Here is a 25,494-nt window from a genome sequence, read left to right as displayed (position 1 = left end):
ACAGCAATTAATCCATGGCTTATTTTGGGATTAACCACTAGCTTGTTTAGCCTCTAAACAACCCAGCGGTCTGGGTTTGGATGACATGTTCAGCAACCTATGAAGGAGCTGCTCGTGGGTTGTGGGGTAAAGGCGGAAGTGACAGGTGCAACTGCCCGCTTTCTCCCACTTGTTCCTGACAGCCCATATGTTGTTTAACCCATGGGCTGCCATTACATTTGAACTGGACCTATTGGTTAATTGTGGGTTGAACAAACCACAGTTAATCTCAGAACCAACCATGGGTTAATTGTGCATTGTTTAACCCATAATTAACCTATAATATCCAGGTTCAGACATCACATAGCAACCCCCAATTGGCTGAATCAGAGGCTGAATATTCAAAATGTCAGTGGAACACACCCGGCACATGACATGGAAAATTCTGGGCTAATTAATTAAGCCACAATTTTTCAGTGTTACATATAAACAGGGACTATGGGTCTGTTCACATGTAATGACAACCTATGGGTTAAATAAACCATGGGTTCTCAGGGACAACAAATCATAGTTAACTGCTGTGTTGTTTAGCCCCTAAATAACCCAGTGGTCCGGGTTTGGCTATCATGTTTGGCACCAAAAAAGGAGCCGATCGTGGGTTGTTGGGTAAAAGCGGAAGTAGCGGGCACACAACAGGAGCATGCTCACTTTCTCCTGCTTCTGTCTGCACAACGACTAATGGGTTGTTTAACTGATGGGTTGTTGTTACACGTGAACCAGGTCACAATGAGTTGCACAATGGCTTGCAAAAGCAGAACTGAAGTACTGTATTTGACACTTGCACAAAGATGGAAACAGAGGTTTTGCAAATGGCAGAAGCTTTGTGCTAGCACAATGATAACAGCAGAGATGAACCACAGAAGATATCTGCAAGGGAACTATCATTCAAGTATCATTTTCCTAAGTGATTTGCTTGATACAAACAGCAGTAGTTGGCATCACATTACTTTTCAGGACTTCCCATCCACTTGTTCCCCAGTTAAATATACCAAGAATTTGTATTCCTGTTTTGGTAATCTGTTTTATACTGTCAGAAACTGAAAATAAAGCACTGGATTACTATAAACACTATCAGTTCTAAAAGTTAAGAACTGAACAAGGAGGTACATTTTTTCTTTACAATGGGAAAGATATTACTAAAAGGGGAGAATGCTGTCTTACCTATACAAGCAGTTACCAAATTATCCACAGAACTTTACTCTAAAATAAAGATCCCTTGAGTCAAGGCATCTCACCTGAAAAGGTGGTTCATTTGTTGTGACAGAAGATGGATTTTTCACTGTGCATCAGACTTTCCTGTAGTATTGATAAGTATTCATATGTGAAGGGTCAAAGTTGCCCCCCCAAAGCTTCTCTTAGCCTATGAAGCTTTGATTGATAAAATCAGTGCTCACTGGTCAGAGATCTTTCACTGCTTTTTAGTGTGGAAGCTCCAATTCTAGCTAGTCACCTGGAACTAACAAGGAACTTGATCTACTGAGAGCTAGTATGCTAGGAAGGTATGGTTTTGGCCCCTTTAAAGTCTATTTATTCCACTCCCCACCTCTCCTGTTCTCAGTAAAACTGTCCTTTATGTCCTATAAATTGGCCAAAAGTCTTGAGGCTATATAAGTAAGGAACTGGGGTAGATGTCAATTCCGACAGTCTATGCAAGTATTTCTATTCTTCACACATACGTACATACTATGGCTACAATCCTATACATGCTGACTTGAGAATAAGTCTCATTAAATTCAATAGGACTTGAGTAAACACACATATATAATCGTGCTGTAAAGAGCTCTAGTTTGAGTGAGGGACTACTGTTGTAAGGGAAAATACAGGCCAGTAGAGGCCAAGAGGATCAAATCCAGGGAATACAGGCTAGTAGAGGCCAAGAGGATCAAGCCTGTGATTCAGAGGAGCTGGGACAAGAGGGGGTCCAATGCTGAGAGCACCAGTGGAAGCTCATACCTGTCTTTTAGTGAGCTACATGGCTTGCCTGAAGTTGGAGGTATAGGTTGGTGAATTCTGGGTTGTCGTGTTGTGCGAACCCATGGTTTGTTAACTATGAACAACCCAGAAAGAGAACCAATGGTTTGTTGGGTTGTAAACTCTGGGCTGTTTAAACCATGGGTTGTCATTATGTGTGAACCCAGAACTGTGGGTTGTTCAAGGGCTCTTTCACCAGGCTACAGAGGCTGTAGGCAAGAGCAGTAAAAAAAATAATCAGCCAATCTACATGCCAGTACTTCAGCACTGCAAAGGCATCTAGGATTCACAGGGAGGGAGTGGGCGAAGTAGAACAGAAACAAACAGTCCAAGGATTGAGAAAACAAACCACAGTTTGTTTGATCATCTGCCAGAGGTAGGGCAAGAAATTATAGGTTAGCGTTATGTGAGAAACAGGTCAATATGTGAGGGTGACAATAGCTTGAAGAGGCATGTGCTCCTCCAAAAAAAAGTAACAAAAAAGCAGTGATATAAACAAAACAACAGAAAACCAAGAAACATCTATTTGATTCCCAAAATGAATGATTTTTACTTAACCAAGCAGTCAGAAAAATCTATTTTCTTGTGGCAGAAACATTATTATTCCAATGCCATTATGTGGTATCGGTGTGGGGTTCTTCCTCCCACCCCCTTTTCTAGTCATCAATTTATGATAATTACCACATATTTCCACTTATATTTAGTGTTTATATTTTAATGCAGGATTTCTGCTTCCTGCTTCTATCATTTCCTAATATAGAGAAAAGTTAAGCAGTTTAAAAAAGAAATCCACGCATTTCACATCTCATTCCCTCCAAGTAATTATCATGTCATTTACCAACCAAATGGACCAAAGCTGCTCCACATTTAAAAGTAGTGTCTTCTTAACTAATGTTTCTATTCATTCCAAAACTGACAGTGCAGTCTGCAGAGACAACCATTTGAACCCTGGTAAGCACATGCTCTGATCAGCAGCCACGGGGGAAAACAAGGAACACAGCCATGGCAGCAAGGTACTGTCTGGTCACCAGTAAAGCTCCTGAGCCTGCCAAAAGCAAGTGAGCAGTAGAAACTTTTTTCTCACAGAAAGAAAACCACACAAAAAAGCCACCAAACAATATAGGGTGTAGGAAACTGCCAATTCTAACAATTAAAAGCAAGGTTTTAATAAAATATTACAAACAAGGTTAAAAAGATCTACAAACAGCCCTCAAGTATTCCCTATATACATATTATAATAATTAGTATTTGTATCCAGGCTATACAAATTTTGCAATACCCCTGTCCCATATGCGTTTCGACCTAAACAGTCTTCATCAGTGGGAAAATAGTTTCATGCTATACTTGCCATTGTTTTATTCTATTACTTGCCTGTTTGATCTTAACAATATAGTTTTTCTGATTGTAATTTTAGGATTATTTTATTTGCACTATGTTTTTAAGCACTCTGTACCCTACATGGGTTTTAAGAATTTTTTTTTACTTCTTGGTATGTATGTGGCTTTAAAATTTCTTAGGTTCCTTGACTTTGGGAGCAACACATTTAGCATTAGATAATGATGGGTACTTACCCTTTGCTAAATTGATAATGCACCTGCACTGAGCCTTGATTAAAGCCCTTATTTACTAACCGAGATTACAATAGTAGATGGCTACTCACAGCATCCAAGCTATACAGTAGAGTAGGATGTAGTGTTAAAAATCTTCTTTCTCAGAATAGAGCTACAGCTAGATACAGTCCTGCTCAGTATATATTTATGGAAGAACTTTATTGCCTTGGGTAAGAAAATCTTAAGAGTTTTTAGCTGGTGGGTTGCTCCTTTTGTTGTAAGGGATTTATTTATTATTTTTTATTATTGTGGTGTGATAACCTGAGAATTTTTATCAGACGTTTTGCCTTGTTATGTTTTAGGTATGGGGGAAATGTTTAGACTCCCTCATCAAGCAGACGTGCATACCACTTTGTGAGAAGCTAACAATCGTACTAGTTTAAAAACTGTCAGTAAATAGATTTATTATTTTTTAGTTATTTTTGAGCTATTTTACTAATTGTGTTGGTGGTAGTATTTTAGATATATTTAAACGTGTTTATTTTTTTTTACAGGCTTCATGTAGAATCTTTGCAATTATGAGACATTATTTATAATTGATTATATGGGCTGTTGACTACGCTAAAGCCTTTGATTGTGTGGATTACAACAAACTCTGGCAAATTCTGAAAGTGATGGAGTACCAGACCACCTTACCTGACTCCTGAGAAACCTGTACAACGGTCAAGAAGCAACAGTAAGAACCAGACATGGAACAACCGAGTGGTTCAAAATTGGGAAAGGAGTGCGACAAGGCTGCATATTGTCGCCCTGCTTATTTAACTTATATGCAGAGTACATCATGAGAAACGCCGGGTTGGATGAATCACAGGTCGGAATTAAGATTGCCGGGAGAATTATCAACAACCTCCAATATGCAGACGATACCACCCTAATGGCAGAAAGCGAAGAGGATCTCAAGAGCCTCTTGTTGAGGGTGAAAGAGGAGAGTGCAAAAGCTGGTTTGAAACTCAACATTAAAAAAATGAAGATCATGGCATCTGGCCCCATCACTTCCTGGCATATAGAAGGGGAAGAAATGGAAGCAGTGACAGATTTTACTTTCTTGGGCTCCGAGATCACCGCAGACGGTGACTGTAGCCATGAAATTAAAAGACACTTGCTCCTTGGGAGGAAAGCTATGGCTAACCTAGACAGCATAGTAAGAAGCAGAGACATCACCTTGCCGACAAAGGTCCGTCTAATCAAGCTATGGTTTTCCCAGTAGTAATGTATGGCTGTGAGAGCTGGACTATAAGGAAGGCTGAGTGCCGAAGAATTGATGCTTTCGAACTGTGGTGCTGGAGAAGACTCTTACGAGTCCCCTGGACTGCAAGGAGGTCAAATCAGTCCATCCTAAAGGAAATCAACCCTGAGTGCTCATTGGAAGGACAGATACTGAAGCTGAAGCTGAAATATTTTGGCCACCTAATGCGAAGAGAAAACTCTCTGGAAAAGACCCTGATGCTGGGAAAGAGTGAAGGCAAAAGGAGAAGGGGACGACAGAGGATGAGATGGCTAGACAGCATCACCGATGCAATGAATATGAACTTGAGCACACTCCGGGAGAGAGTGCAGGACAGGAAGGCCTGGCGTGCTATGGTCCATGGGGTCACAAAGAGTCGGACATGACTGAACGACTGAACAACAACAATATGGGCTGTAATTTGTGTTTATTTTCCCACTGATGAAGACCATTTAGGTCAAAATGCATATGGGACAGGGGTATTGCAAAATTTGTATAGCCCAGATATAGATACCAATTATTATAATATGTATGTAGGGAATACTTGACTGTTTGTAGATCTTTTTAACCTCGTTTGTAATATTTCATTAAAACCTTGCTTTTAATTGTTTATTAGAATTTGCAGTTTCCTATAACCTATATTGTTTGGAGACCTTTTTCTTCGCCAGAAGCACTAGGTAAGGCCTGTGCTGTGCTGATCTTTGCCTGTATCAGCTTTTAGGGAAAATGATGGGGAAAATGGGAGCATGAGTCACAAGCAGAGTGGGGTTTGGGTACACATTCTACTAAATGAAGAGGGGACTGTGGCCCTTTTCACAGTCACCTGTAATCATATGCAACTGTAATCACACAGAAAGGGAAAGCAGGGCTAGGCCTGCCCCCTGCTGTCCACATGAGTGTGCTCGTGTGTGTGTGTGTGTGTGTGTGTGAGAGAGAGAGAGAGAGACAGACAGACAGACAGACAGACAGAATGAATATCTGTAATGCGTGAAGCCTTTCCTCATAATGGAGTGAACGTACATATATACAGAGTTCCTCCCAACATGTGGACAACAGGGGGAAGGGGCCAATGTGGGATGCAATTTGAGGAATGAATACACAAAAAGGACCCATGTGGACTGGCTCTTAGAATACCTTTGAAACATGACATAAACCACAAGGCAGTGAGCTGTGGCCTTATCACTCGTTTGAGACATGACACAGCGTTCCTACAAATGCCCTGATATCTCATCTGTTTCCTTGACTCCATCTGTTAAGACTTCCCTCAAAAATCTGAATTATTGCTCAACTTTTCTATGATAATACTAGTTACTGCAGAATAATCACTGGAATCAATTTGCGTGGGCAAACAAAACTCTATAGCTGAAGTGGCTCTTAGTCACCAGTGGTACATCTGCTTTAGTCAGGAAGGGCTTGAAATGTTAGATACTTTGTTCCTTTGCCATCTCTGATTTTTTTATTTTAATTTTTAAACTGTATGCAGCATACAGTTTAAAAATTACAGTTAATCCTCTTGTTCTAAATACAGTTTAGAACAAGAGGATGGAGAATTAAGCCACCTAAACTAGCAGACAATGATCAGTTTCTCAGGGTTTATATGATGCTCTAGTAACCTTTCTGGCTCAGAAAACCTAGATCCACTTTGCTAAATGGAGAATCACTAAGCAGTGGGGCTTGAGAGGTGATGGGAGAATAAACCATTCTTATCAACTGTTAACTACAATGCTTCTTTTGCAGAAGAGGCCTCTCCTTTTAAACAAAAAAATGGTATTTGAGTGTAAGTTTGTCGTGACCAGTGCATGAATGACTGACCAAAATAACCTAATGAAAATAAAAAGTTGGGAGGAAAAGCCTCAAGACAACAAATATATTAGACAGACAGAACATACTTAAAACTATCACTCTGAAATTTAATAGCCTTTCTAACTTTGGAAGTTAAGTTCTAGAGTGGAGAAAAAACATGTAGACAGACATAAAATTTAGGTTGCACACGTTAGACTGACATGAACGAGGCAGAAGCAGGGCAATACTCTGTCTCCCAATCAAGGTGTACACAAAAATGGGGAAAGGGTGCGAGGGAGGAATGTTCATCCCTCCTAGAAACTCTGCACCTCCACAGGAAGAGATTTTGAGAACTCCAGTCCCAGATTCAAACCACCAGAAAAATAAGGAAAATATCCAATTTAGCTTGATGTTATATGTTGATTCCACTGGTGTCAATTAGGCTGTAAATCTAAAATATCACAGTGAATATGAAATCCTCATTATTGTACAAATACTTACAGGGTATCTTGATTGTCATTTCGCACTGACATTCACTGAAACTGCACTTTGTTATGCTGTAGTCAAATTTAATGAACTTGGAACTTTTCAAGAATACCAATTAACTCCAGGGTCGGGCTGTTACCAGCCTTGCCAACACAGTCATCTATTGTTATTTGCTGTCTGATTTAGCAAGCTTTTCACTGCAGTGGCAAGACACATCACTTTAACATGGCATAAGTAGAACACTCTCACTTGAAAACCCGAAAGCAAGTTCAAAAACTAAATTCAAACATGTATCTCACATTAAAAGTGACCCACAACTCTCACACTTAATTGTGCTTGAAGATTGTGCATACATCATTCCAGGATTCCAGGCTGCTAGACACAGCACATAATAACCTATCACAAGATCTGCAAAACCATTCTGGACAAAGAGTTCAATTCTTACTGTTTTTATAACCATTTCCCTTTCAAGTCATAGTCCAGTCATTACGTAAAGATAAAACTACTCCAAACACACATGCTTACCATTCTGGTTGTGTTCAGTCGGGTCTAACACCTTCCTCATCGGAATGACGGCTGCATCTCCTGGTATCCGGGGACTTTCCACGTACTTGGGCTTCCTGATGGGACCTGAAACGGGAAAGATCTGAGCTCACCTACTGTTTTTCCAGATGGCACACACATTTCAGAATACATGCAGAGGACCAGAACAACTCTAAAAGCAAAGATACATGATGCAGGCAGTACACAGTACACATGCTATAATAAAGACAGTGAACTGTCTCATACTTCCACTCTTGCAGTCTGTTGTCAGGGGGAAAAAGCAGCAACAGCAAGCTCTAGTCAGGCTCACTTTTTGGAATGTAAACCCTGCTATGGAACAAAAGCAGTTTCCTTGCTGTGATGCTCCTGAAGCAGCCTCCAGCATATGTAAAGAGGGTGACTTTGACATGGTCAAAACCCCCACAGCTTTGGAGTTAGCCTTTCTAGGCAGAACCTCGGTTTTCCACCTCAGTTTGAAGATAACCCTGTTTACTAGTATAATCTTTGAAGCCAGGAGGCAAAGATTACAAAGCGGACAGCTTGCAATATTTAACACTCCAAATACTCCCGTCCAGCAGCTTTATATTACTGAGCACAGTACTTCTGCCCAAGCAAATGACGCACAATGTTGATTGTAAGAGGGCGGTGGGGTGGGGAGGAGAAAGATCTATTTGGCAGCTGGCTCTCAATATGTTCATTTTAAAAGAAAGGGAGATAGCAGCAACTTTACCAACTGATACCTAAAATTAAACCAAAACATACTTAGTATTTTATAAGCGTTTATTTCATTTTGGGGTCGAGATGCAAAACATTTCATCATATGAGTTTGTTGAACATACGAAAATGAATTTACTACTTTCATCTTAAATTATTAATGGAAGTATACTTCACCGAGTGCAACAATTGCAGGAAACATTAAATGCACAATAGAAATTCTAGTCTCTAAAATAGCACCACAACGAGAACGATACTGCCATCTAAGGGTTCTTAAGAGAGAGGCTCCAATTTGTAAGGGAATTGCTTTAAAAAAAAAACTACCAGGCCTATCCTATGATCCTGGTGTGGCAGGTTACAATTCTATTCACTCCCTGTAGTAGAGAAGATAAGACGATGGAACAATACTAATAAAAATAAGATCCAAACCATCACCACTCTCACAGCACCCCTGGCAACTCCACCAATCACAACATTGCGCACCAAGTATCCATACAGAAAAGACACCAAACATATTGTGTCAGCTGGGATGTCATCCATTAATCACAGATCTCAGTCACACTCCCTCATACTTAGAATACACAAGTACACTCCCCAAAGCAGCCCACAGTGCCTCTTGCAGCACAGGATTCTATAGCCCAGCAGTCAAAGGCCTGCATAGGTGAAGGCTGCAAGTCCCACTGTGGTACCAATATCACAGTCACATTAGTGTTAGTGTGGTGGGAACAAGCATTTTGCAATGGAGAGGGATAAGGAAATATGCACACCACAAGAAGCAGCTTGCTGAAGGTTACCAAACAACACTGGTAGTTCAGTGGATAAGGGCAATGCAAAGGGAAACAGGAGATGTGTGGATCAGAGTCTCACTTCTAGGAATGCAAAATGTGCAAGAATTGCCTTTTAGAAGACGGCAACAATACCGCTGGCAATAATAACTTTTAAAAAGTTATTCAAAAAGAGAGAGAGAGCGGGTTACAATCAAAGCTTCTCATGCCAAAGAACAATATCCTAACCACACAGCTACAGCCAGGCAAAAAAAAAGTGCATCATGGGACTTTTGCAGCATCCCAGGACCTAACCAATGATATGCCCTCTGCCCACCCCCAGGCAATGCACCCAAGAACCCCAACCATATAGATTAGTACTGAATTGGATCTATGGGAAACTGGGCTCAGTGGAATAACAGTCTTAACATACAACACTCTCCAGGAATGATATAAGGCTATAGGGCTTGCAAAAGAAAGGGGTGGGAAGAAAAAGACACACAAAATGACACACAGAATGCCTGGCTCATAGACACTGTCTCACTCAGGTAACTGTATGACACAATCATGCTCTAGTAAGATGCTTCTATTTCCCCCCAGTCCCTTCATTCAATATGCAGCTGTAGCTTTTAACTGCACTGATACAGTGGGATTTAGAAACAATCCTATCCCATCCAGCAAGCATAACTGGTGCATATGATTGCTCTGTAAATAATTAAGACAGCCCACTTTCCAGTAAACGGTAGCTATAAAAATTTCAATTGCTCAAGTTTGGAGATACTACTCAGCAAATGATGTATTACAGATCTGTGTGGAACTCTACGACAGTAGATAAAAGGAGGCCAAGAGATGTTATGAAATGCATTATAAATGTGTTTGTATAAACAGAGCAGAATTAGATGAGCTATGCATACAACTAATGGCTACAAGTGGATATTAAAGTCGCTTTTAACCATTTTAGGCATGCAGTGCTGAAATATGCAATGTGCATCCTAGAACAGTTGTGGAAACATAAAATCACACTGGTCTAAAGACAGAGATTGATAAATATATTTAAGGTAATTTATCATTTATTACAGTAGCTTAGTTGTGGCTCACTGGATTCAGAAACTGACCATACACCTTAATGTCACCCTTATCCCTCCCCTTTTTTCTGGAGCATCAAAAACAACCAACTGGAGAGATAGGTGCTAACACAAAGGAAAAACATGATGAGATAACATACTAGCATATCTGGCACCTTATCATTCAAGTAAGATTTATACAAATGGAAATGATAAATGTTGAAAATGTGTGCAAACTAAAGGGGTGTGTGTGTGTGTGTGTGTGTGTGTGTTTTACATGTCTGGTTAAATTGTCCAGACATAAAGGAATGTGCAGGTGAGATCACCTATACCAGCTTTCCTCAATTTGCTGCCCTCCAGATGTTTTGTACTACAACTCCAATCCTCCCTGACCATTGGCCCTGCAGACTGGAGCTAATGGGAGTTGTGGTCCTGAACATCTGGAGGGCACCAGATTAGGGAAGGCTGGTCTATACAACTGGACTAATGATAGATTATCTTCTCCTTCAGAGACCGTTATTGATTTTAGTAAATATTCTTATTCTATTTATTTATTAAAATACTTATATCCTGCCTTTCCAGTTCACAATGTGATGCTCAAAACTGCTAACACAACAAATCAAATCAAACTACACAGCAGGTAATCAGAAGCATAAGGTTCTTCAGCAAGATTCAGGAACCAGTCAGATCCTAAGCCCGCTTAAGTGCAAATATTTTGGTCTGGGTTCTAACGGCCACAAGGGGCCATTCTGATTTCACAGGGCAGGGAGTTCCACAGGCTGGGCAAGCGGATAGGCAGGGTCATGCAAGAGGAGATGGTCCTTCAAGTAACTTGGTCCCAAACTGATCAGAGGTTTAAAAGATAATAACCAGCACTCAGAATTGGGCTTGGAAATGAACTGGAAGCTGGTGTACATAGAGCAATGGAGACATATGCTCCACAAAACTGGCTCTGCTTAGAATTCTCACTAAGGCATGAGCGATTACAGCCAGGTGTCCCTACTTCAGGAACAGGCACAGCTGGTGCACCAGACTAGGCTTGGCAATGGCACACCTAGCCACCTGGCCATCTAGCAGCAACACCAGATCCAGAACGTCTCTCAAGCTGTTCTTCAGGAGTACAATCCTTCCCCCAAAAGATCCTAGGATTAGTAGTCCTGCTAACCAGAAGCATCCCTGTCTCGTCAAGGTTGTCTCAATGTGTTAGCATACATCCCACCCGATCCAAGATACCAGTTCAAGACCTTGGCTGCCTCATTTGAATAGGACAGAAATGAAAGATAAGAGCTAAATATCATAAGCATACCTATGATACTGTACCCAAATCCCCATACTATTTTCCCCCAGTAGTTTCTTGTAGGTGCACAGGAGACTGATTGATTGATTGCATTTATATCCTGCCTTTTTTCCTCTTGCAAGGAACCCAATGAGATGAGATTGAACACTCTGCGTCATTATAATCCAAAGGCCATGGTGTCAAGCACTACCATCTTCTGAAACCTGCACTCCAGGAAGGATTGGACCCCCCTGCTCCCCCCAAAGCCATTCTGCTCAGATGGTCTAGAAGAATACCATGGTCAGTAGTACTGAAAGCTGCTAAGAGGTCCAGCAGAATCAACAGGGACAGACTCCCCTCATCCAGTTCCCACTTTAGTCCATCCATAAGAGGCTGAGCAGAATTGAAGGATGGGAAAGACAAACTGGCCTACCATTTCCCCTCCACCCGTTTCACAGCAGTGGCTGAGGTGCTTCTCCTGGCAGCCAAATGTCTGCTGTAGTACTGAAGGAAATTGTAGGAAAGCTCTCATTAGACCCTATTATCCTAGATAATTACCAATCAGTATCAAATATTCCATTTGGGGGCAAGGTGCTTGGGCATGTGGTAGTTACTCAACCCCATGTATTTCTGGGACAAGACTGATCATCTCGATAAATTTCAATCTGATTGCTGAACTAGGGCTGAGCCAATGCCCCCCCCCCCCAGTGATTCTTTGGGGTGAGGTGCAATTCTTTTGGGGTGGAGGCAAACATTCGCCGGAGTCCACAGTGCTCCTACTGGCAGCCAGTCACTGCCACCCTCTTGGGAAGTTGCTACATGATAACAATACTGTTGGAATTACTCCCTCTTTCAAGGTAGCATTTAACATCTATGCTACCCAATTGGCCAGACTATTCTAGGCTGTTCTCAATCAACCAAGGGCAAAGATCAAGTACACATGTGATCAACCTCAGACTTTCAAGAATTCTGTCCACATCCTCAGGCTGCACATCTGAAAGTATCTATATAAAGAGGATAAGCAGCTGCCAAGGAACATCTGCTGGTACTGTTCTCAATATGTAGTCAAGGTTCATGGAGGTTTCATGGAGGATAAGGCTATCAATGGCTGCCAGTCATGATTGCTATATATTACCTCCAGTATCAGAGATGCCTCTGGATACCAGTTGGGGAACACAAGCAAGAGGGTGCTATTGTGCTCATGCCCGGCCTGTGGGCTTCCCATAGGCGTCTGGTTGGCCACTGTGGGAAAAGAATGCTGACTGGACAGGCCTTTGGTCTGATCCAACATGACTCTTCTTATGTTCTTTTGGTTGGAACACATAAGAACAACTTTATCTACAAACTGGGTTGCAGACTGATCACAGCAGGCTATCGAGGGATCTTCAACACCATCCTGAGGGCCAAGAAGTAAAAGGCTTCTCACTATTCAGAACAATGTGTTTGTTTGTTTTTTATTTATACCCTGCCTTTCAACAGGGTCTGAGAGAAGCTTACAAAAAGTTAAAAATACTATTAGCACAAGTTGAAACAAAAACATTAAAACAAGAACATTAACCACACCACAATATAAAAACGAGCAGTGTAATTAAGCAATTAGCAGAACTAAAAAAATAAACAAACACCAAGCAGTATAAAAGCAATGAACGGAAGCTTTAAAAACTGGGGCACGAGGTCTTTTCCTGGTACCAAAATCACATCAAGATGGATGTTGGATGAGCCTCCTTGGGAACAACGTTCCACAGTCATGATGCTACCACCAAGTAGCCCCTTTGCCATGTAGTCACCTGCCACACCTCAGATGGTGGGGGCACCCAAAGAAGGGCCTGCTCTGAAGATCTGAATGCATGGGAAGGCACATGTGGAGGTCAGCGGCCCTTCAGGTATCCTGGTCCCAAGCTGTGAAGAGCTTTAATGGTCAAAATCAGCTCCACTGGATGACTCTGTGCAGATGCAATGGAAGCATAAAATGGTGTAATTCAAATGTCCCCTTGTTGAAACAGCAGTTAGTTAAAATATTAAACTTAACTGAATACATCCACTGGAAAAATGGTAGACAAACCATTAGAATAAGAAATGGGGGGATGGATGGTGTGAAACAGTCCTCTTCCATTAACTTTAGAAAAGTTTGATACTGTTTGTTGTGTCCATTTCAACATCTATACTGAAATTTATTATTTTAGAGGAATGTTGGGTGCCATTAGTTTCCTTTGCAGATGAATTTTGCTCATGCCAAGTTGTCACACTGAAGAATTTCACTTCAAATTCTGAATGACTACACATCTTCCTCGTCATCTGTAGCTTGGGTTATTCAAGAATGAAAGGACTGCCTTGCTACTTAAGACCAAATAGTAGCGAGACAGATTCCTCTAGGAGCTCACATTCAGAGCAGCAAGATGTTGTTTGTCTCTAGCATCTGTTACCCTGAAGTACTGTTTTTTTAATTACTCTATCATGGTTCATAGTCATCATCAGATTGATGAAACCATGAGATCTTCTGTTCCATACGCACTAGATGCAATATACCTCCTCCCTAACTGAAGTATACTCACAATGCAATCCTACCCTTGATCTTAGCCAAAAGGCCAAGAAGTGATCAAACTGCAATCCTATCTATGTTTACTCAGAGGTAAGCCCACTGGGTCCAATCGAACTCTCTCTTTCTACTAAGTTGCTCTGGCATTTGTTTTAGATTGCCATCCCTCCACCACTACCTCCACCCCAGACTGAACCTGGCATTTTCTGCATGCCAAGTAGGTGCACTGCCAATAAGCTATGGGCCCTTTCCTTGGCATTAAGAATGCGTTGGGTGGGAGAAACATGTAAATCAACTGCGTAGGATTCGGGGGGGGGGGGCGGCAAGGGAAGCATTGACTCTGCTTCCTGATCATGTGAGTGAAAAGCGTTGTTCTTTTCAAGACAGACTTCTCCATTACTGCCAAATACTAAGCAGAAGGCTACTGTGTCCCCTGAAACTGCCATAATAAGGATCCCAAGTATTTGTTTTGTAACTGTTGGTCATTGAAAAAACAACTGCCACCTGACAGTCAATTTAAGGAAGATGAAGCTGCTGACAAGCAGTAGGGTGACCTTCCATTTAGTCCCTCAAGACTATATAATTTTGGTACCTCCTCTTCCCCCTTTATCCCTATGATCACATCTATGCTGGTAGGTTGGACTATATAAGCTTCACTTTCCTTTTATTCCTACTATTGTAGAATTCTATTATAAGTACTTAATATTCATAATTCAGCTCACAAACACCCACATAAAACATAAAAGACAGGCTGGAATTAACCAAAGAGGATTTTAAAATTAAATAATCCATAATCCTCCTGTACTCTGAATTCATATTATACAGAACACTGTGTTCTTACTTTCCTGTCTGTGGGTTATTTGTTTTTGGTTCTTTTTTAATGCACGGAGGTTTTATTTAGCAATCTTCTGTGATGGAACACAAATGTCACCCTCAAGGTGTAAAACAGAACAGCTCTTATTGTGTAGGTCAGCTTGGCAGCCAGTAAAGCTCTTATTAAAAAGCCACATCTTCCCCTTCCTTATACCAAGTACTAACTAGTCTAAACATGACAATTATTTCTTATTTCCTTACATAGAGGAGAAGGATTAATTCACAAAAATGTAAGACAACGTAGTCAGTGCTGGTACCTGTCTCCTTCGATCTATGAATTTTTAGAAGCTCTATAAATAGGCAAACTATTAATATTTGTGAACTCCACAATCCTTGTGGACTTGCATATTATCTCTACCACATGTTGTTCATTTAATAAAAGAGGATCATTTTCCTCCATTGTTTGGAGGACTGGAATCAGCAACAACCTCAAAAGACTCCCTCATCTCATCCTTGCGTGCAATCCTGGTTTGGAGGGTCCACTAAAACCACAGTTTGCCATCATAGTCTGACCAGGACAAACTATGTCTTGAGGAAATGGGTTCATCTTCTACTAAAGCACGTGAAAGAGAAGAGGAGGAAATGAGAGAGCAGAGCTCATTCCCAATCATCCATAGTTTGAAAGACTGGGAAAATGACATCTGAATGTGACCGATATTAGAGAGTGATATGGGGCAGATTACTAGAAGAATGGCTCTGGCCACCATAGCTTGTGACCCGTTTTGCTGAATGCAGGGCACTATCCATATAAGGCAGCTCACCTGGGTCTCAATATACATTCTTTTACTGCCAGCCTAGGACTGCAAATTTTAAAAAAAGTGTCTGCATTACCTGCATTACCATTATACTCTACCTGGCAAAAATAGTGTTAAATTTCTGAAAACTTTCTTCTATCCCTGGTGTTTTTGTTTTTAATGTTAACTTTGGGAAAAATTGAATGGATATGCAGTACTTAACTCTCTTTTCAAACCGTAATTTACTTTAAGAGCATGATATGTGCTGTATATAATGTAGGACATAAGATCATACTATAGAAAGGTTTATGTTATTTGTTGTACAGATAAGATTATATTAACTGGGCTTAGAAACAGTGCGTAGACCTGAGCATTATCATCCAGAAACAGAAGAAATTCTTACTTTTAGAGGATAAATTAAGACGTAAGTAGCAACAATACATTTGGCTATTCAGTTAAACTTTATAACAAGGAATAGGCTATCACCACCACGCAATATATCACCACCCCACATAGAAATGCTGTAGTTCTATCCACCCTCACTTGGAAGTGAAACCCACTGAACTTAGTGGTACAAGCTTCTGAGTAATGTACTGAAGGATGAACCCATATTTATTTAATTTATATCCTACTTCATCTAAGTAAATAAAGCATCCTTGAAAATTCTAGCATAGTGCAAGTTTATTTATCAGAATCAGTGTCTGACAGATTCATAATTCCATATTCTAAATTTGTAGTCTGAGCTTCATGGACTTCAGAAATTGGAAGTTCCACATGACTTGAACAGGTTTCCTAACTCTTTCACGTGTTAGATTGCGCCTTGATTTTGTCTGAATATTTTAAAGTATTCATCAATTTATTTTACTTGATGAGGAAGATGAAGAATCTGAGAAAAATTAAGAAGCAAGAAGTGTCAGGGACTACACTGTTCAAAGGCCTTGCCTTATCAGCATATTGCAGAAATAATATGCCTGGCATAGCCCCAAATTGTACTCCTGGGAAAATACTTGAAGATGTTCTGCATTCTGAAACATTTAAAAGTACTTTTCTCAACATCAAATTCCAAGAGCATCACTGGTTTATTATATTTATTATCACTAATAATATTAGTGATAATAATAATAATATTTATTATCACTAATAATATTAGTGATGCTATCATCACTAATATTATTACCATTCAGTCTTGGATTTAAGAGATCAGCAGCAGGAGCTGGCTATAACAGCATTATTTTAAACACTACTTTAAAAAGTATTTTACTCATCATTCTAAGAGAGACAATATTTAATAAGAAGCTTTTTCCAAAGTTTCCACTTCAGGCCTTGGGAGAGGAGGAATATTTTAAAAATTATCATTAAACGTTCCCAGTTTTTCGCTGGCTGTCTGGCTGTCAGATACTTCACTGATGTCAGCCAGGTAAGGCAAAAATTATGCAGGCCTGCTTCAAATACTTTTCAAAAATGTTTATAAAGGGAAAGCAATCAGCAGTTATTGGGCCACCAGCACTGTTGTGTACCCTCCACTAGGACTTTGTGGTCCAAGGATCAAACTATATGTGACACTCCACTGACTGGATCGCTGGAAGGTACAATCCTGGTGAGAAGTCTACACAGGAAAGGGGACAGTTTCCCCACAAAGGAGCATACAATAAACTAAGGTAGCTTCAGAAGATTCCGGGGCAGGGGGAAGAAGAGAGGGGATGAGAGGAAGTACAAATGATTTGTGCTATTAACATTCAAAGTGGAACTTGTGCATCTAACCCCAGAGCAAGTAACATGGGCTACTGTCAGGCCTCAGCAAAGGTCAGGTTCTGGGTGGTTCAAGTCCAGAACCAGAAGGGGGGAGGGGAAGTGGCTGTAAATGCAACTCGGTCAGAAATAGGTGTGGGATCCAAAAAGGGGTGAGACTGAGTATCAAGCCAGCAATAAAGGATCAAGAGGGCCACAGGCAGATGCATTGTCAAAAGCCAGGCAGGGATCAAGCTCTGAGGGAAAAGGAACTTGGCCAGTTTGCAGTCCAATCTAAAGTTGTTACCTGGCTTTGAAAGGGAAAAACCCAAGATTCTAGAACACATAGTCAGAAAATCAGATTTCCACTACCATCCTCATATACCCACAGTAAGGAAAAGTTGGCTTTCCTTCTTGCAAAGCTTCCCTCAGTGTTAAGGGTGCTGAGAAGACATAGAACTTAAGAAATGGGCTTATAACTTGAACACAGTGATTCCCTGGCACACTGTATCCCTTTCAGCTCTGGCGCTCTGATCTCATACATGATGAGTGAAAAGTACTGACGGTAATATATTATCCGTTTCTTCGTGATAATAAAAATAAGGTGAGCAAATAATGCTTACATTTATTTCAGCACATTTAAATGATTTCAACCTGGGATTTACCCTTTGATTGTATAAACAAATTTAAGGATGAAAGCAAATCAAGGAGTGTTATTTTGGGATAAGCAATAGATCAGCTCTCATTTCACCAGCTTCCAGCTGGTTCACATATGCACACCAAGGTTTTCCAGCAGATAAACATTTACAGGAGGAGTGAGCCCTTATTTCTCAGTATCAACACAGCTGAAGTCTCTGAGACCATTAATGCCACATACACCTTCATACTCTAGTTCAGTAACTCCTACAAGTATTAATAGAGATTACAATCCCCACTTGAGCCAAAAGCACACAATCTCTGAGTACAATACGGTGGTTAAAAAGATGTTAAGAGGCAAGTAACTTGCATTAAGAAGGTTTTTTTAGTTGGCGTGCTTACACATTTTCACTCCTTTGGTATGACACAAACAAAGTGTATCCAGTGAAGAATTGGACTCACAAACCATGCTAAAGTTTATCCTGTGTATCTGGCATACCCTGTTTATGGTTTCAAATTCTGATATAAGGTCAGCAAAACAACTCTGAATTAATATTTGGACATTTTACAACACATAGACAAATGAGACACACGCCAAAAAAAGACAGAAAAAGACATGTCAGGTTTTTATAAATCTAAAAATAAAAGGTTTAAGTATTAAATACCAGCAGAGGGTGCTACTTCTATACTTATTTGAACATAAATAAAAGCAGCAAGGCCTATCTAGAATGAAAGTAACTAAAATGCACTCCATCTGAAACACAAACCACATCCTTTTGAAAGACAGTTATTCTGGCCTCTTTACAGGAAGCAATACTATAATTAGATACAGTAAACTAGAATAATAATGGGCAACCATTTTAAATCAGGATTAGATCAATAAACAAGAGATGGTGAAATGACAATAACAAAATGAAAGATACTTAATTCTGTCATTTGAAATTGCATAGCTTTCCTTCAAATATTTTTCACAGTTGCAGGAAAAGGGGAAACTCAGTGCTGAGGTCACCTTTTCCTTTAGCTAGTTCTTAAAACTAGTCACTAGCATTTCTCAAGGGTGTATACAGACACATTACAGCAATGTAAGAAGAGCTGTATAGACTATACTCTCAGGGACTTCTGAACATCACAAAGCAACTGGGAGCATGTGGGAAAACATCACAGATGAAAATTCTAAAGGATTTCAGAATTCGAGAGTAGTTAAGGGACTTGAATATACAATGTCTTGAATATACTAAAAATATACTAAGCCTTAAGCACCATTTCAAGTGGAAAGGTGAAATATAAATTTAATTCATAAATTCATAAATTCCAGAGTCAGTAACTACTCCCTCCACTAACCTCAAAAGTAGCTCATTGCATCCTGCCCGGGATATGCTACATGAGGATATCATCAGGTTGAACAAAGGAGCACCACACAGGCAAGAAGCTCTGATTAATTAGACCATTTTGTCATAAAATAAAACTACCAGGTCATAACTGAATGAGCTCTGGGGAGCCTTGGGCTTGCACACTCTCCTTTTACTCAGTGATGCTTGACTTGCTATCCTGACAAACTACAAACTAGAATCAGTTTCTACTTGCCTATAAAGCAACCTGGTTTGCGATCCTGCTTTGTAGATGAACTGGCACAAGTTGGTTTGCTGAAAAGAAGGATCAGAAGTCCGGAACAGCCATGTGGTTTGCTGAAAAGAAGGATCAGAGGCTGGAGAAGGGAGGAGGGAGCACCAAGCCCAAGGGCTTGCTCATGTAACACCAAACCATGGTGTTATGTTTGGATGGGAACACACCATCATCATTTTGAACTGATCTGCCAGTTATGGCCTTTCCTGGACAGCTATAACCTAAGCACAGAAGTACATGTGCTGGTAACTTCCCGATTAGACTACTGCAATGCACTTTACGTGGGGCTGCCCTTGAAGGTGACTCAGAAGTTGCCGCTAGTGCAAAATGCAGCAGCTAGAGTGCTGACCGGAACATCTTGTAAATATCACGTAACAGCGGTTTTAAAGGAATTGCACTGGCTACTAATATGCTTCCAGTCAGAATTCAAGGTTCTGGTGATGACAATAAAAGCCCTAAGCAGCTTGGGACCTCAATATTTGAGGGAGCGCCTCTCACTATATATGCCTGCCTGAGGACTGAGATCTGTTGGAGGGGTCCTCCTCTGTGTCCCACCAGGACATGACATACACTATGATGGGACATGGGAGAGGACCTTCTCTGCTGTGGCACCCCGGGTGTAGAATGCCCTCCCCTTGGAGGCCCAATTGGCACATGCACTGGTTTCATTTCAGTGCTAAGTAAAAATATGGCTTTTTACCAAAGCCTTTGAGGGCTAAGTGCATTCCCTAAAGTAGCACACTGTTTAAACTGTTTTATTGTTTTAGATTTTAACTGGTATCAGCTTGTTTTATGGTTTACATTAAACTATTATACAACTCAGCTTCCCTGCCCCCCCTCCACACACACTTGTTTTTGTACCCTAAATTCAGATTTTGTCTAGAGATAGACAACATTCTCTACATCATTAGGATTAGAAACATATTCTAAAAGAAAACTAGAAGCTTGTGTTCTTAGGATTACTTAGCAGGTACTAGATTTCACAAACAACTCACACAGACCAACGTATGATTTAATGTTTTAGAAATGATTTCCAGGTTCTTGCTGTCCAGCACTGCCACATTAAAAGCAATATAAATATAATCTGAAGTTCCAGGACCTCCTGCCTTTTGGAAGTTATGTGGGTGGCTGCTAAAGTAAAGGCCTTCTTTGTGGCATTCCAATTATGGAATACCCTCTCCAGAGAGCTCGTTTGGTACCTATTATCCTATCTTTTAGATGACGAATTACAATCATTTATTCTCTTTAAGCTTTTGGTGAGTAATAAACATTATCTGTTTGCAATTTTGCTGCTAGTGGTTCTGTTTCTATCTTGTGTGTGTGTGTGGGGGGAGTTTGGATTGATTGTTAATTTATGTGGGTTTTATCTGACATTTTTGATTGTAAGCCATCCTAAAAACTTTGCAGTAGAAAGAAGAGGTATGGACACTTTAAAATGATCATTAAGACAGATACATATTTTAAAACTACAGAGTCAGAAAACAGAAAACTTATGGAGTTTTTCAGAAATGTATTTATTTTATTACATTTATAGAGCGTTCAAATGATAGATACTCTTGGGGCCATTTAGAATCTTAACACAAAACAGAATAAAACAATAAAATAACAACTAAGACAAGAAATGCAACCATGAAAATCAAAATACGAAAACATTAACAGTGCAAGCCTATGCTTTCCACATATTTACTCAGGGGTAAGTCCCACTGAGTTCAGTGAAGCTTATTCGGAGGTAAGCGAGTATGGGATTGCAGCATAAAAACGTTAAAGACAATGAAGAGTATTATTAAGCATAATGATGCTTAATAATGCACATTCAAAGAACTTGCTAGATAAAACTAACATAAATTACGTTGCACTAATGAAAGCAACCTCTAGTGCAATGCCAATAGCATTAGTTGGTGCAACGGGTTTTCCGGGGAAACCCATCGCACCAGCTAACACTATTGGTGTTGCTCTAGAATACAGATGTCACAGGATTCCATCCAGGGGATGAAATCTGCAGAGCCTTCTGCAGCTCGGCCCTCTGGACTCACCAGCTCGTGGACTTCTGATTGATTTATTTTTTCCCGTAAAAACGGTGAGATACACAAATTGCGCTAGCAATTTGCATAACGTGGGCAAATTACAGTTGTAATTTGCGCAAATTGCAGCCACAAAGTGCTTAGTCATGTGGAAATTGTGGCTGCAATTTGCACACAACTGAGTGCTTTACATCACAATTTGCGCAAATTACTCCAATTACAGCTGTAATTTGCCCATGTTATGCAATTTTTTTCTTTTACAGAAAAAAAGTGGAAATCTGCGAGTTCTACCTGAAAGTCCGTAGCTTGACTCATGAACATAAGCTGAGCTAGGGGTGCCAGGGAAATCCGTCAAGCCCCAAGGCAGCTGGATTTCCCCGCAATGGACCCCTACTCTAGAGGTCACTGACACTAGCACAACATAATTTACATTAGTGCTAGTGTTGACTTGGATACTTTCCCAGGGTTCAAACTCTAATTAAGATGGGAACCCTGGTTAAAATATTCTGACTCCTGAAGAATTCTGTGTTATCTTGTTGTTGTTGTTCAGTCGTTCAGTCATGTCCGACTCTTTGTGACCCCATGGACCATAGCACGCCAGGCCTTCCTGTCCTGCGCTCTGTCCCGGAGTGTGCTCAAGTTCATATTCATTGCATTGGTGATGCTATCTAGCCATCTCATCCTCTGCCGTCCCCTTCGCCTTTTGCCTTCAGTTTTTCCCAGCATCAGGGTCTTTTCCAGTGGGTTTTCTCTTCGCATTCAGTGGCCAAAATAGTTGAGCTTCAGCTTCAGTATCTGTCCTTCCAATGAGCACTCAGGGTTGATTTCCTTTAGGATGGACTGATTTGACCTCCTTGCAGTCCAGGGGACTCGTAAGAGTCTTCTCCAGCACCACAGTTCGAAAGCGTCCATTCTTCGGCGCTCAGCCTTCCTTATAGTCCAGCTCTCACAGCCATACATTACTACTGGGAAAACCATAGCTTTGATTAGATGGACCGTTGTCGGCAAGGTGATATCTCTGCTTCTTACTATGCTGTCTAGGTTTGCCATAGCTTTCCTCCCCAGGAGCAAGCGTCTTTTAATTTCATGGCTACAGTCACCGTCTGCGGTGATCTTGGAGCCCAAGAAAGTAAAATCTGTCACTGCTTCCATTTCTTCCCCTTCTATATGCCAGGAAGTGATGGGGCCAGATGCCATGATCTTGTGAATTATCACCCTCAACAAGAGGCTCTTGAGATCCTCTTTGCTTTCTGCCATTAGGGTGGTATCGTCTGCATATCGGAGGTTGTTGATAATTCTCCCAGCAATCTTAATTCCAACCTGTGATTCATCCAACCCGGCGTTTCTCATGATGTACTCTGCATATAAGTTAAATAAGCAGGGCGACAATATGCAGCCTTGTCGCACTCCTTTCCCAATTTTGAACCACTCGGCTGTTCCATGTCTGGTTCTTACTGCTGCTTCTTGACCCTTGTACAGGTTTCTCAGGAGATAGGTAAGGTGGTCTGGTACTCCCATCACTTTAAGAATTTGCCACAGTTTGTTGTGATCCACACAATCACAGGCTTTAGCGCAGTCAATGAAGCAGAAATAGGCATTTTTCTGGAATTCTCTTGCTTTCTCCATGATCCAGCGAATGTTGGCAATTTGATCTCAAGTTCCTCTGCCTCATCGAAACCCAGCTTGTACTTCCGGTAGTTCTCGGTTCGCATACTGCTGAAGCCTAGCTTGTAGGATTTTGAGCATCACCTTGCTGGCATGTGAAATGAGCGCAATTGTGCGGTAGTTTGAACACTCTTTGGCGTTGCCCTTCTTTGGAATTAGAATGTAAACTGACCTTTTCCAGTCTTGTGGCCATTGTTGAGTGTTCCAAATTGGTTGGCATATTGTGTGCAGCACTTTAACAGCATCATCTTTTAGGATTTTAAATAGCTCAGCTGGAATACTGTCATCTCCGCTAGCTTTGTTGTTACTAATGCTTCCTAAGGCCCACTTGACTTCACTCTCGAGGATGTCCGGCTCAAGTTCAGTGACCGCACTATCATGGCTATCAGGGACATTCAGATATTTCCTGTATAGTTCTTCTGTGTATTCTTGCCACCTCTTCTTAATCTCATCTGCTTCTGTTAGGTCCCTGCCTTCTTTGTCCTTTATCATGCCCGTCTTTGCACAAAACGTTCCCTTGAGATTTCCAATTTTCTTGAAGAGATCTCTAGTCTTTCCCATTCTGTTGTTTTCCTCGATTTCTTTGCATTGTTCATTTAAGAAGGCCTTCTTGTCTCTCCTTGCTATTCTCTGGAACTCTGCATTCAGTTGGATATATCTTCCCCTTTCTCCCTTGCTTTTCGCTTCCCTTCTTTCCTCAGTTACTTGTAAAGCCTCCTCAGACAGCCACTTGGCTTTCTTGCATTTCTTTTTCTTTGGGATGGATTGAGTTGCTGCCTCCTGAACAATGTTACGGACCTCCGTCCATAGTTCCTCAGGCACTCTGTCTATCAGGTCTAATCCCTGAAATCTATTCCTCACCTCCACTGTATATTCATAAGGGATATGATTTAGGTCATACCTGAATGGTTTAGTGGTTTTCCCTATGTTCTTCAATTTAAGCCGAAATTTTGCAACAAGAAGCTCATGATCTGAGCCACAGTCAGCTCCAGGTCTTGTTTTGACTGACTGTCTAGAGCTTCTCCATCTTTGGCTGCAAAGGACATAATCAATCTGATTTCGATATTGACCATTTGGTGATGTCCATGTGTAGAGTCGTCTCTTGTGCTGTTGGAAAAGAGTGTTTGCTATGATCAGCATGTTCTCTTGGCAAAACTCTATTAGCTTTTGTCCTGCTTCATTTTGTACACCAAAGCCATGCCTGCCTGTTATCCCGGTGATTTCTTGACTTCCTACTTTAGCATTCCAATCCCCTATGATGAAGAGGTGTTAGTTCTAGAAGGTGTTGTAGGTCTTCATAGAACCGATCAACCTCAGCTTCTTCGGCCTCAGTGGTTGGGGCATAGACTTGAATTACTGTGATGTTGAATGGTTTGCCTTGGATTCGTACAGAGATCATTCTATCATTTTTAAGATTGTACCCCAGTACTGCTTTTCCCACCCTTTTATTGACTATGAGTGCTACTCCATTTCTTCTAAGGGATTCTTGCCCACAGTAGTAGATATGATGGTCACCTGAATTAAATTCGCCCATGCCTGTCCATATTAGTTCTCTGATTCCCAAGATGTCGATGTTCAGTCTTGCCATCTGATGTTTGACCACCTCCAGCTTACCTTGATTCATTGATCTTACATTCCAGGTTCCTAAACAATATTGTTCTTTACAGCATCAGATTTTCTTTTCACCACCAGACACATCCACAGCTGAGTGTCCTTTCGGCTTTGGCCCAGCCGCTTCACTCTTTCTGGCGCTACTTGGAAATTCCCTCTGCTCTTCCCCAGTAGTATATTGGACACCTTCCGACCTGAGAGGCTCATCTTCCGGCGTCATATCTTTTAGCCTTGTGATACGTTTCATGGGGTTTTCTTGGCAAGAATACTGGAGTGGGTTGCCATTTCCTTCTCCAGTGGACCACATTTTGTCAGAACTCTCTGCCATGACCTGTCCGTCTTGGGTGGCCCTGCATGGCATAGCTTATGGCTTCACTGAGTTACGCAAGCCCCTTTGCCACAACAAGGCAGTGATCCATGAAGGGGTCTGTGTTATCTTACATAAACTCGAAATAAGCTATATAAAAATATAGAACATATAAAGGTGTCATCTTATCCAAATTAATACAAATTATACAATAAAATTAAGATAAATACAGATAACATGTTGTTGTTTTAATTTAATAGAAGGTTTTGTTTTGAATGATAAAACT

At 40.9% G+C, this 25,494-nt stretch overlaps 1 protein-coding gene across 1 annotated transcript in view; it reads right to left on the bottom strand.

Moving 5' to 3' along the window:
• The window catches only part of TANC1 (tetratricopeptide repeat, ankyrin repeat and coiled-coil containing 1), a 178,937-nt gene that overhangs the window by 62,550 nt on the left and 90,893 nt on the right, over positions 1–25,494 (bottom strand). Inside the window, exon 4 of the mRNA XM_084811226.1 lies at positions 7,639–7,743. Coding sequence (XP_084667352.1) covers positions 7,639–7,743 — 105 coding nt within the window. The remainder of the gene's footprint in view (positions 1–7,638; positions 7,744–25,494) is intronic.

Source organism: Heloderma suspectum, chromosome 1 (assembly GCF_057233095.1).
Source record: "Heloderma suspectum isolate Gila_16-S chromosome 1, 16-S_ref, whole genome shotgun sequence".
NCBI lineage: Eukaryota > Metazoa > Chordata > Lepidosauria > Squamata > Helodermatidae > Heloderma > Heloderma suspectum.
The sequence above is the reverse complement of the archived record's forward strand: the minus strand, read 5'-3'. Positions and strand labels throughout refer to the sequence as shown.